The sequence below is a fragment of the Phalacrocorax aristotelis genome, chromosome Z (genome assembly GCF_949628215.1).
Source record: "Phalacrocorax aristotelis chromosome Z, bGulAri2.1, whole genome shotgun sequence".
In the NCBI taxonomy this organism is placed as follows: domain Eukaryota; kingdom Metazoa; phylum Chordata; class Aves; order Suliformes; family Phalacrocoracidae; genus Phalacrocorax; species Phalacrocorax aristotelis.
Genome location: NC_134311.1, coordinates 58,199,164 through 58,213,881, shown reverse-complemented (window position 1 = coordinate 58,213,881; position 14,718 = coordinate 58,199,164). Strand labels below are relative to the sequence as shown.

The window sequence follows — 14,718 nt, the reverse complement described above, 5'->3', positions numbered from 1 at the left end:
CCAGGTAGCTCTCCAGCCACTCTTCCCCAAGCTGGTAGCGTTGCATGGATTTGTCGCAACCCAAGTGCAGGACCTGGCACTTAGCCTTGTTGAATCTCATACAGTTGGCTCTGGCCCAATGATCCAGCGTGTCCAGGTCCCTCTGTAGGGCCTTCCTGCCCTCCAGCAAATCGACATTTCCACCTAGCTTGGTGTCATCTGCAAACTTACAGAGAGTGCACTCAATCCCCTCATCCAGATCATCAGTGAAGATATTGAACAGGACTGGCCCCAACATTGAGCCCTGGAGAACACCACTTGTGACTGGCTGCCAACCAGATTTTACTCCATTCGCCACCACTCTCTGGGCTCGGCCATCCAGCCAGTTTTTAATGCAGCGCAGAGTGCACTTGTCCAAGCTGTGAGCGGCCAGCTTCTCCAGGAGAATGCTGTGGGAGACAGTGTCAAAGGCCTTACTAAAGTCCAAGTAGACAACATCCACAGCCTTCCCCATATCCACTAAGCAGGTGACCTTATCATAGAAGGAGACGAGGTTAGTGAGGCAGGACTTCCCTTTTATAAACCCATGCTGGCTGAGCCCGATCCCCTGGGTGTCCCACATGTGCTGTGTAATGGTATTCAAGATGATCTGCTCCATGACCTTTCCCAGCACTGAGGTCAGGCTGACAGGCCTGTAGTTCCCCGGATCCTCCTTCCAACCCTTCTTGTAGAGGGGTGTCACATTCTCTAGTTTCCAGTCATCTGGGACCTCCCCGGTTGACCATGAGTGCTGATAAATGATGGAGAGTGGCCTGGTGAGCTCCTCTGCCAGCTCCCTCAGTATCCTTGGGTGGATCCCATCTGGCCCCATGGACTTGTGAACATCCAGGTGAAGGAGCAGGTCGGTGACTGCCACCTCTTCAACAACTGGGTCTTCATCCTGCATACTATCTCCATCTCCCAGCACAGGGGCCTGACAACCCTGAGGATGACCAGTCTGACTATTAAAGACTGAGGCAAAGAAAGCATTAAGTGCCTCAGCCTTCTCCTCATCTTTTGTGGCAAGGTTACCTTCCGCATCCAACAAAGGAGGGAGAGTCTCCCTGGCCCTCCTTTTGTCACTGATGTATTTCTAAAAACATTTTTTGTTATCCTTAACGGTGGCGGCCAATTTAAGTTCCAGCTGGGCCTTCGCCTTCCTTATCTTTTCCCTGCATAACCTCACAACATCCTTGTAGTCCTCCTGAGTCACCTGCCCCTTCTTCCAAAGGCAGTAAGCTCTCCTTTTTTTCTTGAGTTCCAGCCAAAGCTCCCTATTCAGTCAAGCCTGTCTTCTCCCCTGCCTGCTCGACTTATGGCACATGGGGACGGCCTGCTCCTGTGCCTTTGAGACTTTCTTCTTTAATAACATCCAGCCTTCCTGGACTCGTTTGCCCTTCAGGACTGCCTCCCAAGGGACTCTCTTAACAAGACTCCTTAACAATGCAAAGTCTGCCCTTCTGAAGTCCAGGGTAGTGGTTTTGCCGATCCTTTTCCTTACTTCTCCAAGAATCAAAAACTCTATCATGTCATGGTTGCTGAGCCCAAGACAGCCTCCAACCACCACATCACCCACCAGGCCTTCTCTGTTCATAAACAGCAGGTCCAGCGGGGCACCTCCCCAGGTTGGCTCACTTACCAGTTGCATCAGGAAGTTATCTCCCACACACTCCAGGAACCTCTGAGACTGCTTTCTCTCTGCTGTGTTGTATTTCCATCAGATATCTGGTAAGTTGAAGTCTCCCACGAGAACTAGGGCTAGAGATAGTGAGACTTCAGCCAACTGCTTGCAGAGTACATCATCTGTCTCCTCATCCTGGTTGGGTGGTCTGTAACAGACTCCCACCAGGATGTCTGCCTTTTTGGCCTTCCCCCTGATCCTTACCCATAAGCACTCAACCTTATCATTACCGTCATTGAGTTCTAGGCAGTCAAAACACTAACATACAAGGCTATCCCTCCACCTCTCTCCTTGCTTGCCTGTCCCTTCTAAAGAGCTTGTAGCCATCCATTGCTGTGCTGCAGTTGTGTGAGTCATCCCACCATGTTTCCACGATGGTGACCACATCATAGTTTCCCTGGAATGCGATGGCTTCCAGCTCCTCCTGTTTATTGCCCACGCTGCGTGCATTGGTATAAATGCACTTCAGTTGATCTATTGATCTCTTTTCCAACACAGGTCTGCTACCCCAGGCTCATTCTTAGCAAGCCTGGTTTTATCCCCTGCCCCCTTCATATTGAGTTTAAAGCCCTCTCAACGAGGCCTGCTAACTCCTGAGCCAGAAGCCTTTTCCCCCTTTGCGACACATGAACCCCATCTGTCTCTAGCAGGCCCGGGCCCATGGAAACTGCCCCATGATCAAAAAACCCAAAATTCCACCACTGGCACCAGCCTCCGAGCCACGTGTTAATGAGATGGGACTTCCTGTTCCTTTCCATATGTCTCCTGGCTACCGATGGGATGGAGGAAAACACTACCTGCGCTCCTGATCCTTCAAGTAATCGCCCCAGTTCTCTAAAGTCCCTTTTGATTGTCTTTGAGCCTCTCTCAGCTACCTCATCACTGCCAACCTGAACAACCACTAGTGGACAATAATTGGATCCTTTTACTAGCCCAGGGAGCTTCCGGGTAATGTCTCTTATCCTTGCCCCAGGGAGGCAGCAGACTTCCCTATGGGATGGGTCCGGTCGGCACATCAGGCCTTCTGTTCCCCTCAGAAGGGAGTCCCCTACAACAATTACCCTTCTTTTTTTCTTACCAGTGGCCATTGTAATGCGTGGGGCTGACTGGTTCCCTCTAGTCAACCCCTTGGATGGATCACTGTGTCTTTGTCCTCCTGGCCTTTGGGTTCCAGAGCCTCATACCTATTGTGTAAGGGCACCTGGGCGGGCGAAGTCAGCCAGGAGAGGATTTGCCTACTGCACCGAGCAGGGATCTGAATCCATCTTCCGTCTCTTGGGTCCCCTCCCTCTGCCTGGTGGCACGAGGGCAGGGGAGCCACTCCTTCTCTTGATGCTTCTATCTGGTGTGCTTGTCTCAGGGATGGTATGGAGTGGCTCCACCAGTCTATCTCCCTCTCACATTCCCTGATACACCTCAATCTCGCAACTTCTTTCAGCTCTGCCACCGTGCTGAGCAGATCCTCCACCTGCTCACACCTCATGCAGGTCCTGTCTCAGGAGCCCTCCATGACTGGAGCAAGGCTCTGGCACTCCCTGCAACCAGAGACCTGGGTGGCTGCCTGTTTTAGTGGGAGTTCTGTCTGCGTTGCCACATGCCTCCTGGTGATAGCTCTTGTCCGAGCAGAGACCATGGCTAAGTCTTTTCTGGGAGAGCGCAGACCACGAGGAGAGCTCGCCAGCTGCCTGCTCGCCCTGCCTGTGCGAACTGCCTGCTCGCCCTGCCTGTGCGAACTGCCTGCTCGCCCTGCCTGTGCGAACTGCCTGCTCGCCCTGCCTGTGCGAACTGCCGCGCCACGCCCTGTTTGCCTGTCCTGGTCGCTCGCGCTCCCTAGGGGCCTGTTTAAATCTCCCGCCGTTGCCCCAGCAACGCCCAAGCCCCATCTGCCTCGCTCGCGAGAGCAGCCGGTTGCTTTTGGCGCGAGGGCCCCACCGGGCTCTTCATCGGGTTCCCTGGCACAGGAAACGCCCTTTTCTACCCCAATCTAGCGCCCAGTCGCAGGACTTACCACTGCTGCTGCCGCGTGCCTCGCCGACTGAGTGCTGCTCTGTAAGGTAGATAGAGAACTGGCTCCATGGCAGAGCTCAGAGGGTTGTGATCAACAGGGCAGAGTCTGGTTGGAGGCCCGTAACTAGCGGTGTTCCCCAGGGGTCTGTGCTGGGTCCGGTCCTTTTCAACATGTTCATCAATGACCTGGACAAAGGGACAGAGTGTTCCCTCAGCGAGTTTGCTGACGATACAAAATTGGGAGGAGTGGCTGATACACCAGAAGGCTGTGCTGCCATTCAGTGAGACCTGGACAGGCTGGAGAGCTGGGCCAAGGGGAACCTGATGAAATTCAACAAGAGCAAGTGCAAAGGTCCTGCACCTGGGGAGGAAGAAGCCCATGCACCAGTACAGGCTGGGGGTTGAGCTGCTGGAAAGCAGCTCTGCTGAGAAGGCCCTGGGAGTGCTGGTGGGCAGCAAGTTAAACATGAGCCAGCAGCGTGCCCTTGTGGCTAAGGAGGCCAATGGCATCCTGGGGTGCATTAAAAGGAGTGTGGCCGGCAGATCGAGAGGGGTTATCCTGCCCCTCTACTCTGCCCTAATGAGACCACATTTGGAGTACTGTGTCCAGTTTTGGGCCCCCCAGTTTAAGAAGGATGTGGAACTGCTTGAGCAAGTCTAGCGGAGAGCTACCAAGATGATCAGGGGACTGGAGCATCTCTCTTATGAAGAAAGGCTGAGAGACTTGGTTTTGTTCAGCCTGGAGAAGAGAAGACTGAGGAGGGATTTCATAAATGCCTATAAATATCTAAAGGGTGGGTGTCAGGATGATGGGACTAGGCTCTTTTCCTTAGTGCCCAATGACAGGACAAGGGATAATGGGCACAAGTTGGAACACAGTAAGTTCCACCTCAATATGAGAAAAAGCTTCTTTCCTGTGAGGGTGACAGAGCAGTGGCACAGGCTGCCCAGGGAGGCTGTGGAGTCTCCTTCCCTGGAGACATTCAAACCCTGCCTGGACGCGGTCCTGTGCCCCCTGCTCTAGGTGTGCCTGCTCAAGCAGAGGGTTGACCGAGATGACATCCAGATGTCCCTTCCAACAGTTACCATTCTGTGATATTTTGATTGTCATCTAGTACCAAATGGCATACCAGTTGTGGTGTAGCATGCAGTGTTAACTAAGTGAATTGCTGAGGAACTGTAGCAGCAGCAGCAGCACGTGCTGACAGTGCTGCTGCTCAGGAGTGTGGATTGATGCTCCAAGTATGGGTGACTGGTGAGGGATGAATACTAAGTTGATGCATGTGCCTGCGTCTCAGGTGTTCTTACCTGAAGTTCTGGATGTGTATTTCTTTGCCTGGGGGACTCCTTCCTTCCAAAGATTAGGAGAAATTCACACCTTTCTGGCAATTAGGGAAAATCTGAGTGTTGGGGGTTAGGATATTGTTGGACCTATTGAGTGGTCTTTTTGCCACTAACATCCTTTTCCGTGTGTTATTCAGACTTGTGCAATCTCAGCTGAGGTGATCCTCACCCAGCAGAGTAAAGATGCAAGCTCCAGTTATCCAGTGGACTTTAGTTTAAAAAATAGAATTAAAAAAACCTGAAATGGTACCAGATGTACCTTGATCATTTGGCATTTTAAAGCTCAGCTCTGCAACAAAGGCTGGTGTATTTCTGAAACAAAGGCTGGCAACTGCCAAAGTAGGATGTCTTTTTATCAGCATTTTCGGGTAAATGACGAGTGGCATAAGATTTGGAAGAAAACTGAGAGCTTGTAATGCTGACTGCAGTTAATGTGGTCATGCTTGTGACTCGGGTAATAACCTCTTTTAAACACAGGAAAGCTGGGAGAACTGTAGGCATCTTAAGAATATAACATGCAAAAATGTAGGAAAATAGTTGTCACTTGCTGTTTAAGGATGTGCAGATTGAAGACGTACTATGTGGTTCACACTGTTGGTGTTAAATGGTTGTGTTCGTTGCTGTGTAGCTTCTTGGGGTATCTCCAATGGGTTCTTGTCTGTCTTCTGGGTTAATGGGAAACAGTTCTTGGTTGTGTAGTTACACATGTGAGCAGAGCTACCTTTTAAAAGTTCTTGCTTACTTTTCAGCTTCTTTAGAAGTCACAGTACAAATTCTTGTGCCTGTAGCCCTTCTAAAAATCTTTAACATTTCAGAGAAGGCAAGTCCCATAGTACTGTCATCCTCAAGCTGATTTCTGTAGGCTCCTTATAGGAAACCTTCCAGCAGAACTTGAGGTAGATGGTAATAAAATAGCAGTACGGGGGGTAAAACTCTACAGAGTGTCTTGAAAAATATGAGTTTATCTTCCAGCTACATTAGGAGTCTTTTCTCTTTTTATTTTATATCCTGTTCTCAGGGATTGCTAGTTAATAATTCACATGTACTGCAGTTACCAATTAAAGAAAAATTGAATTTGAAACAGCAGTAGGTTCAATTAAATATATTTGGGAATCAGTTATTTCTTCTATTGCTCAGGAAGGGAGTTTAATTATTTAGAAGTCCTTTCTTTATACATTTTTCTTTTACATGAGCAAAAAGTACCAATGGCTAATTACCATTCCTGAGGAATTAAACATTTTCAAGCTCTAAAACTTGGGACTTAAAACCAGAAAAATACCAAGCTGATTCAAGATGAAATAAATGTTACTTAGTTGGTTTCAGTACATGCGTGACAGTCCTTACAAAAATACAGTCCAACATTGTCAGAAATCAAATCTTTAGCTTGGATGTGTGGTGTGGAATAGCATATCAGATTGTGTGGACAGCAAAATGAAGCAATTAGATATAAATGGAGAGAGCTGGAATTCTTGCTCAGTCACAAAGAATGGAAGGTGAATCTGTTGCTTCTAGAGTGCCCTGTCCTCCCTTTCACCCCCAGCAGGCAGTCCTTACCACTTACACACAAGAAAGTATGCATGAAGATGGAAAGGTCCTTCATCACATGGTACACCTATTACTGGAGTAGATTGGGTTTATTTTTTTCTGCCTAGTTGTGTTCCATAATTGGCTGCATTAGTATGGTATATTAGTCATGCTATGGGTATTTGCCATGGACTACAGGAAAAAGATACTTGCTTCTAAATGGAAACTTGCAGAATTTCCTGTTTTGGTGAGAGATCATCTAGTTACCATGCATTGCTGTTTCTGGTAGACTTCTTATTTGCAATTTGCAAAAAAGAAGCAATTGCTTCTTTTTCCAGAAAAGCTGTACTAAGCAGGGAGTGAACATTATTTAAAACATTTTATTTGTTTGCTTTTAAAAGGAAATGAGCTGCTCATTTATGGTTATATAATACAACAAAAACCACAAAGTTGGCTGTGTTAGAACAGCACAAGGAGAGATACAAGTGAAACTATTGATTCTTAGTGAGCTGTAACAAGGTTGAAATGATTATTGTTAGCTTTTTCTCATAACTCTGGCTTTCCAAGTAGTAGGGACCTTTGACTTCATCTTTCATGAACACAGCTCGATGCCAGCCTCATTGTGGGGTACCTTTCATTGCAAGAGTGATAATCTGAATGTTGCTGATTGTACAGCAGCACGCAGTATAGCTGTCCAACAACAGAAGTCTCCTCATTAGTCATAGCTTCCTTTATATTTTAAATAATCTTTGCTTCCAGTTGAATGCTTTGTAATTGGTTCGATAGGCTGGCGCAAGTAGCTTGATGGCTTGAATAAATCTGTATGTGTCTGGCATGTGCCCCTTTGCTGTGGTTGAACTATTCTGGTTTGCAGTTAGTCTTTTGAATGCCAATACTATACATACAGCTATCTAAATGGCCCACTACGTTTCAGCTGGCCTGTAAGTAGCCTTCTACTCCCACTCCCTTCCTCTGAGTTTATGGATGGTGTTAGTGTGACTCAAGGTTGATTTGCATTCTTGAGCAAATAGCTCTGGAGAACTCCCCGAGGGCAGGTTGAGGGATTGGCTCTCAGTATTTAGTCATGTGTAATAAAACTTACTTTTGAGAACCCAGAGATTATGTCACTAAGTTTCATAACATCTAACTGGGGAATACTTCCTTTTCTTGGTAATTAGTGTCTTGATTAATTTTTTAGGGTTGAATTGGGTTTTTTTTTGAGTAAAACTTTAGAAATATGTTAGTCCTAATTCTCCTGCCAAAAAAATTAGTAGTTTCAGGAGACTGAGAATTCACACATGTAATTCTGAATCTTTAAATTTTGCTGCATTGGTGGAAAAGAATACCAAAGAAATTATTAAAGTAATATTTACACTTACATTGCTGACAATTTTTTCATTAAAAAAAAAAAAGTTGTGCCTTCTATGTTACAGGGTTGATGGGAAGTTGCAAGAGGGATCAGAATATAACATCAGAGATTTTTGTAAAAAAAATGAAGCTTTACCCCAGAATACTGTCAGAGGATGTGTGCCTGAAATCAGTTTGACTCTTCAAATGTTTTGAGAGGGCAAAGTCCTTTCTGACATTGTGATACCTGCATTTCTGTGCAGTTTTCTATGTAATTAAATTGTTTTGGTACATAAAGGTAAATAATTTTTTTTCAAAGCAAGACTTAAACTTTCTCAGGTAGTTGCAGGAAGATTGAATTTCCCTGGAATACTGCCTGCATCAAGCATTTAAGGACAACTCTAAATATGAAAAGAAATTTGTAGCTGTTTTCCTTGAAAATGAGCTTAATGTCATTCCTATCTGACCACACTCAAGACAGGCAATCTTCTCTACATAAGACATTTACAGTACTCTGAAAGTGCTTCTTCAGTCCAGCCACCTAATGAATCACGTCTGTGTGCTAGATCAAGAATGAAGTCAATAGTTTCATCTTGATGTGCTTTGCATCCTTTGGACAACTGCAGAATGATAGCTGTATGTTCATATACCCATGGTAGCTGTCAAATTGTGTACTTGATTAAAAGCAAATATCAGTCAAATCACATAGTGTTGATTTGAGGTCTCTCAACATAACTTTAAGTTCTGATTTTTGGCACAGTTTGTTGACATGTTAGAGATCAAAACCTGCTGTTTCATTGTGACTGGAGCTCAAGAGACCCAGGAAGCTGCATCTGGTAGACTTGCATCATTTGTGTGACAGTTCGGTAGTAAATTCAAGCATAAGTGTATATTCTGCTACCTAAAGATGCAGACAAACTAGTTGTCTTGTCCGGTATGTTAATGAAGTTACCTGTATGTGTTATAGCGTACACAAGCTGAACTTTCAGTTGTTGAAATTTAAGATTTTTTTTACCTTGATACACTCTCAGTCTATTAAAGAATAAATTCACCTATAAAAGTGCAACAGGCTTCAGATTATTTTTATCACAGTAGGTATTTTTTGTCTTGGCTGCAAACATGTCATGCTTTTCCATGTGTTTGTTAGGCCTTGCTTTCCATCTTAGGTAACCTTGGTAACTAATACTGTAGTTTTTCTGGAGAAAGTAGTTACATGTCTTCAAATAACTCAAGTTAGCTGCTGTTAAACATGATTGTTGATAGCTGTCTTTATGGAAAACTTTCAAATATTGCCTGAAAGGAGAAAAATGGAATTATTGAACATAGCCTATGTTATCTTTATGTCAGCTTTGCTTACTTTTTAGTGCATTCGTGAGTAAAAGGGGGCTTGCAAAGTCTTTTCCAAGCCCTAATGATTAAATATGGGCATGCTGGTGACTTGAAAAATATATTTGTCTCATCACTTATATTCTGCATCTCAGTGTTGTTAAATAAACAGATTACCTAAGGGTATGTAGTGGGTCACTATCTAACATCAAAAAGTAATGTTCGCTATTAGCCTGAAGTGGCTTGTTTAGTAGTAGTTGATATTTGAGTAAATAGTATGTAACCAAAGGGTTGAAAAAGCCTTTAATTTGAAGGTCTCTTATTGCTTTCTTTGATCAAACAAGGATTTTTCCTACTGACGTGCTGGCCTTTACTTTGTGTGTTTACTCTCCCTCCTTCCCTGTGCCCCATTTTAAAAAGAAAAAAAAGAGCTGAGGTTATTGCTGATATCACTTGGTTGATGGGAGCCTGCTGTGAGAGGTAACTAACTTAAGATATTACCATAGCTGTTTTAAAAGCCAGCTTGCTAAAAAGTTATTAATCAGCAGTTATGAAGATAGTGTGTTTTCAGTTTCTGACACGACGCAAATGTTGACATTTTTAGTTGTTATTTCAGATTTATCATAAATGTGTATTTAGAAGAACTACTTCAAGTTCTAAAACTATCACCATAAACCAGTCAGAAATGGGGGAGCCTGCCTGGGAAGGTGCTTCTCCATGCTGTGTCCTCCCAGCTAATCTTAAAAACAAAGCATTCATTATGCTGCAGTTCCCCGGTCACCTGCAAACCTTCCAGGATTTATCTGAACTCAGCCCATGCCTCCCTGGGAAGTGGGGTCTGTGACGGCTCTGTGGACAAAGAGGTGTCCGTCAGTGCTCTGGAGAGCCCTGGGAGGGTGGTCCGTGATCAGGGAGCAGGGGCTGGTGTAGCATCCTCACCAAGAATGCAGCTTAGCTGGGGTGTGCTGCATTGAACACTAGGTTAATTGCCCTTGGGGAAATGGTTCACAGCAGCTTCAAAAACGTCTCTGCCTGAGGGGGTGTCTACATGCGCAGTCGCTCTGCCAGCTGGAAAATGGGACAGAGAGTTTTAGTTAAGGGTCAGTCTTGAGTTGAGTCTTTGAGAGCTGCCTTTGCCGAGCCATGGTTGAGTGATAGTGGAGGTCGTGGGAGCAGGAGGCTGGGCTGGATGACCTGACAGGTACCTTTCAGCCTGGTGTGGTTTTTTTCCTTTGACATTTTCTGTCTTCATGCTGTTCCCACTGCTCTGCTGTCTTCATGCTGCATCAGCTATGCTGCCTTCACATTTCCTTGACACCTGCAGGAAACACAGGTTTTCTTATGAGTAATAGGAAGAGGGCAGAGCTGGGGCAAAGAAGTAATTCACGCAGAAAGGTTTTGGTGTCCCCTGCCTCCTTCCTGCTTCTAAAGGTACAGCAGGAAAAGATATTTTCTAATAGACTTCGTAATAAGTAAAGTAGGACAGTCCTTGCAATACACAAGAACACCTGATAACCCAACCTGCAATACCTGATCACCATTCAGAAAATGGAAGTAAATTAATTTTAAATAATACAGCCATCATTTGTAATTAATTACACTAATACAAATATTAGTATGCAACAGTAAAACAGTTCATTTGAAAGCCTAATGGTAAATATTGTTGTTTTGAAACTGGGAAGAAAATGGTCTTTGTCCAAAATACATTGATAATTGTGGTATATACAGACTTCAGAAAACTGAAATGTTGTAAATACATGTAGGGAAGACCTAACTATGTTCTTTGTGGCTGTCACTTAAGAAGTTGGATGTAACTGCAGTCCTGTTTATTAATTAATGATGTAGGTATTTGAAAATCAACCAACAGTTTGTATAAATGGTTAAAATATAGGAAAAGCAGTGCACTTTGTGCAAAGCTGGATGTGCCATTGGGCATGTAAGGTGTGCTCTACCACTTTTAGTGAGTGCACGTAGTCTTGCCATGTATTGGGATTTGTCTGTAAAGCAGGGTTGTGTTTCTAGGATTGAACTACACAAACTTACTCAGCACAACCTAATGTGGTATCTGCTTTGGCACCACCTATGTGTTTTTACTCAGACTGACCCTTCTACTGCTTGGTACCCTTTCAGCTGGATTCCCCATGCGGCCTCTAGGTGAGGTACCACCAGGGGGAATATTCCTGCTTTTACTGAAGAGGAGCAGGGTCTCTGATTCCTTCCCTGTTTGCTACTCAGCTCTTCAGTCCGGTCTGCAGAAAGCATAGTAAGAGTTTAAAATGAGCTTTCTTCTCCCACAAGATTGTCGTAAAGCTATTTTCTTAGTAGCATGCATAATCTGTTTTTTCTCGTAGATGCTAGAGGAGGCAGACTATACTGCTGCTCTGTACAGCTGCTCTCTGGGGAATGAAGGGGGATGGGGGCTGCCTTGGGGTTTTGGTTGGTTTTTAAAGTAACTGTCTGCTGTCTAAACAAAAAAAATTTTTGTCATCCCTTTCTGTTGCGTTATGTGGCTTGTGACTTGTGACCCTGTGCTGGGAGAAGGTCTTTTGTGAGTTGTGACTGAGGATTGTCACACACTTGTAACTAGCATCTTTGGGAAGCGGGAGGGCTGCTGTGACTGCATCTCCAACCTGGACCTGTATGCGTTCCTGTGCTGGCTTTGGGGCCCTGGCTGCACTCCTGGAGTGCAGAACCTGGGACAGTATATCAAGATCCTTTGTGCAGTGAACCTGTGGTCTCATTTCCTCTTTTCTTTCCTTGGGCAATGAGTGATCGAGATGATCGATAGCTGGCAAATGGCTTCTAATGCGATTTCTTTTGGTAGTGTAAAGTAGAAAAGTACATTCCATCATTTGCTGCTCCTGGTGTCCCTTTTGGCTTTGACTATTTTCCTTGGGAATTTCAGGATTTCCTAGGGTTCAGTCAGCGCTCCTTTGCAGTTTGATACCTCCCCAGTTAAAGCCTGCATTAGCCCAGGTTTTGGCTGTCTTGTGGTCAAGAAAGATCCTTCTTCTCTAAATTGGTCCTTTTGTTTCTGGTTGCCCCCGTGTGAGTCAACAGGGTTTATTTCTAGAAAGTTGTTTTAGTACTTTGTCTCTTTGTTCCTTCTTAGAAGGCTCTGTTACTTCAGATCCAACTTCTTCGTGGAGAAATTAATTTTATAAACAGTAAGCTTTTATCTGGGGAAAAGAAGGGATTCATTTATTTTGGGTAATGAAGAAGTGACCAATTTATAAGAAAACAGTGAAGTCTGTTCCTTTCCTTAGCATGTGTGTGGGTGTCCAGATGATAAAATGGAAATCTTGGGTCATATTTGGTAAACTTGTGTGTGGATTGATTATGTGAGCAGAGATAGAGTATAAATAGGCAAAGACAACTTCATAATAATTTGTCTATTGTTTTGGAACTGTTTCTTGGTAGATGATCCTAGTGGTTTCATACTTACCTAGTTAAACCCAGGGTCACCAGTCTTGTCAGTGTTGCTATTGCAGTTTTACCTTTCAGTGTATGGATTGTTTTTGTAAGCAAATATGAAAAGACCATTACTATGGTACTTATGTTTTTTTCCTTTCCATGGTTACCAATCCAAGCACATCTGTTCCATTGGTGATTTTTTTGTTTCTCCACACCCCCCCTCCCCCAGTTAATGCACAGGATATGAAACAGTTTGACACCAGAACTACAGGACTACTTACTTATTTAAAAAACAACATGGCAAGTAATTTTTTGTTCTTTTATTCTTCTGATTTCCAAGATTTTCTCCAAAAAAGGAAAAATAAATAACTGCCTGTCCAGACTTGTCATCCAGTGAAGTTTTTGAATACCTCTTCTTAGAGAAACATTTTTAGACAGAGTATGTTTGTTAATTTGCAATCTCTTTCTCAGCTCTCTTGCCTTCTAGATACTATGATCAAGTCTTAAGTAGAAATAATAAATAATACATAGATTCCCAAAAAGCAGTAACAGAAGAAGGCAGCTTTGAGGTCTCCCTCCATATTTTGGCTCAAAGTCACTGTTCAAATCTTTCAAAATAAATATTCAAAAATGCTGTTTACATTATATAAATTTATATTTCCCATTCAGGCAATATAGCCTGAATGTGTTCATAGCATATTACCTACAAAGTAGTAGAACTACTTCCAAGTTAACTATTTAAAAAAAGCTGCACATTTGTTAGCTTTAGGCTCTTCCACTGTATTTATGCTTAGTTGTCATTTTAAGGACATTAAAGAATGCCAATATCAAGAGCCACCAATTTTATTCAGAGCAAAGAGTTCAGTCTTCCTTTCCTGTCATCATTAGCGAGTCTTAATCTGATAAGGGGCAAAATGGTCCTTATTAATTTGGTCAGTTCTCAGGTTCATGCTTGTCAGCTGAATAAACATGAAAAGGAAAATATCTAAACCTCATAGTGGCTTTTTTTGAATTTGAGAGGGGATGCTGTGCTACTAGTTCCAGAGCAAAATAGGTCACCTGTCGTTAAGTATCCTTTTCTTCCCTGTGACTCCTATATTAATGACAAATCAGGTACCTGAAAAGTGAATTAAGTGCTGGATTTCCTCTTAGTTGTGCAACAAGCTTAAGTCCGCAAAAATAAAATAAGCTCTACTTCCTGATTTTGTCTTGTAATTGGGTACCACTGTTCCAGTTAATGAAAAGTTAAAATACTTCAAAGTGGTTAATTCCTGTGGCTTTTTAAATCTGATCTCACTTGCAGAAGTAAGTAAACCAAGAGATCAAAGAGAACTGTCACACATTGATCTTTCTTTCTGAGGCTCTGCTTTTATAAATCCATAATGTCGTGGAATGGCAAACGCAAAGCAAAATGTATCCCCTAGATGCACATTAGCTTCAATTGTGCTAGTAAGAGTCGTTCGAAACCTGCTCTCTCTCTGTGATTCATTGTCTTATGTGATCTGCAAAGGTGTGATTTTTTTAAAAAAAAATTTTTCCTTCCTCTTACCCCATGCTTGCTTAATATGTATTTGAGATGTGTACATTTATAATTGAAAGCTTTCCTTCCTTCTCCCCCTGCTGTTAACTGAAGAATTAAAATTAAAAAAAAAAGGAAAAAGGCAGGAAGGTGAAGTCCAAACCTTCATATTTTTGGTACACTTGACGAATGTCTGTTTTTACCCAGGATACTTATATGAAGAGTATGTAATGCATGATTAACTGTAAGTGGATTAAGCTACAAGTGTGGCCATGTTTTCAAATAATGAATAACTTCAGTGTTTCCATGATTAAAACTCAGAACAGATGGTGGAGTAGTAGAGATGTGCTAAAGGTGCTTGAACCTCATGCACAAATGTGGGCCATTTTTGGGGGGGCTTGTGATGTAAATTATTGTTTTTCTTCAGTGTGTATGCAGATTAGATGCTTCCAGGGGCTGTGCTGCTTCTTTGACTTTGATCTGAAACAAGTCAATGTTGATTAAAGTAGAAGAAAAACATTGTATGAAATTTTTGTGC

The 14,718-nt window shown here is 43.5% G+C and overlaps 2 protein-coding genes across 2 annotated transcripts in view; one reads left to right on the top strand and one right to left on the bottom strand.

Moving 5' to 3' along the window:
• The window catches only part of CENPK (centromere protein K), a 550,311-nt gene extending 548,578 nt beyond the window's left edge, over positions 1 to 1,733 (bottom strand). The window contains exon 1 of the mRNA XM_075078878.1: positions 1,658 to 1,733. Coding sequence (XP_074934979.1) covers positions 1,658 to 1,666 — 9 coding nt within the window. The 5' untranslated portion in view covers positions 1,667 to 1,733. The remainder of the gene's footprint in view (positions 1 to 1,657) is intronic.
• Positions 1 to 14,718, top strand: part of MAST4 (microtubule associated serine/threonine kinase family member 4) — a 309,587-nt gene that overhangs the window by 36,262 nt on the left and 258,607 nt on the right. The window lies entirely within an intron of this gene.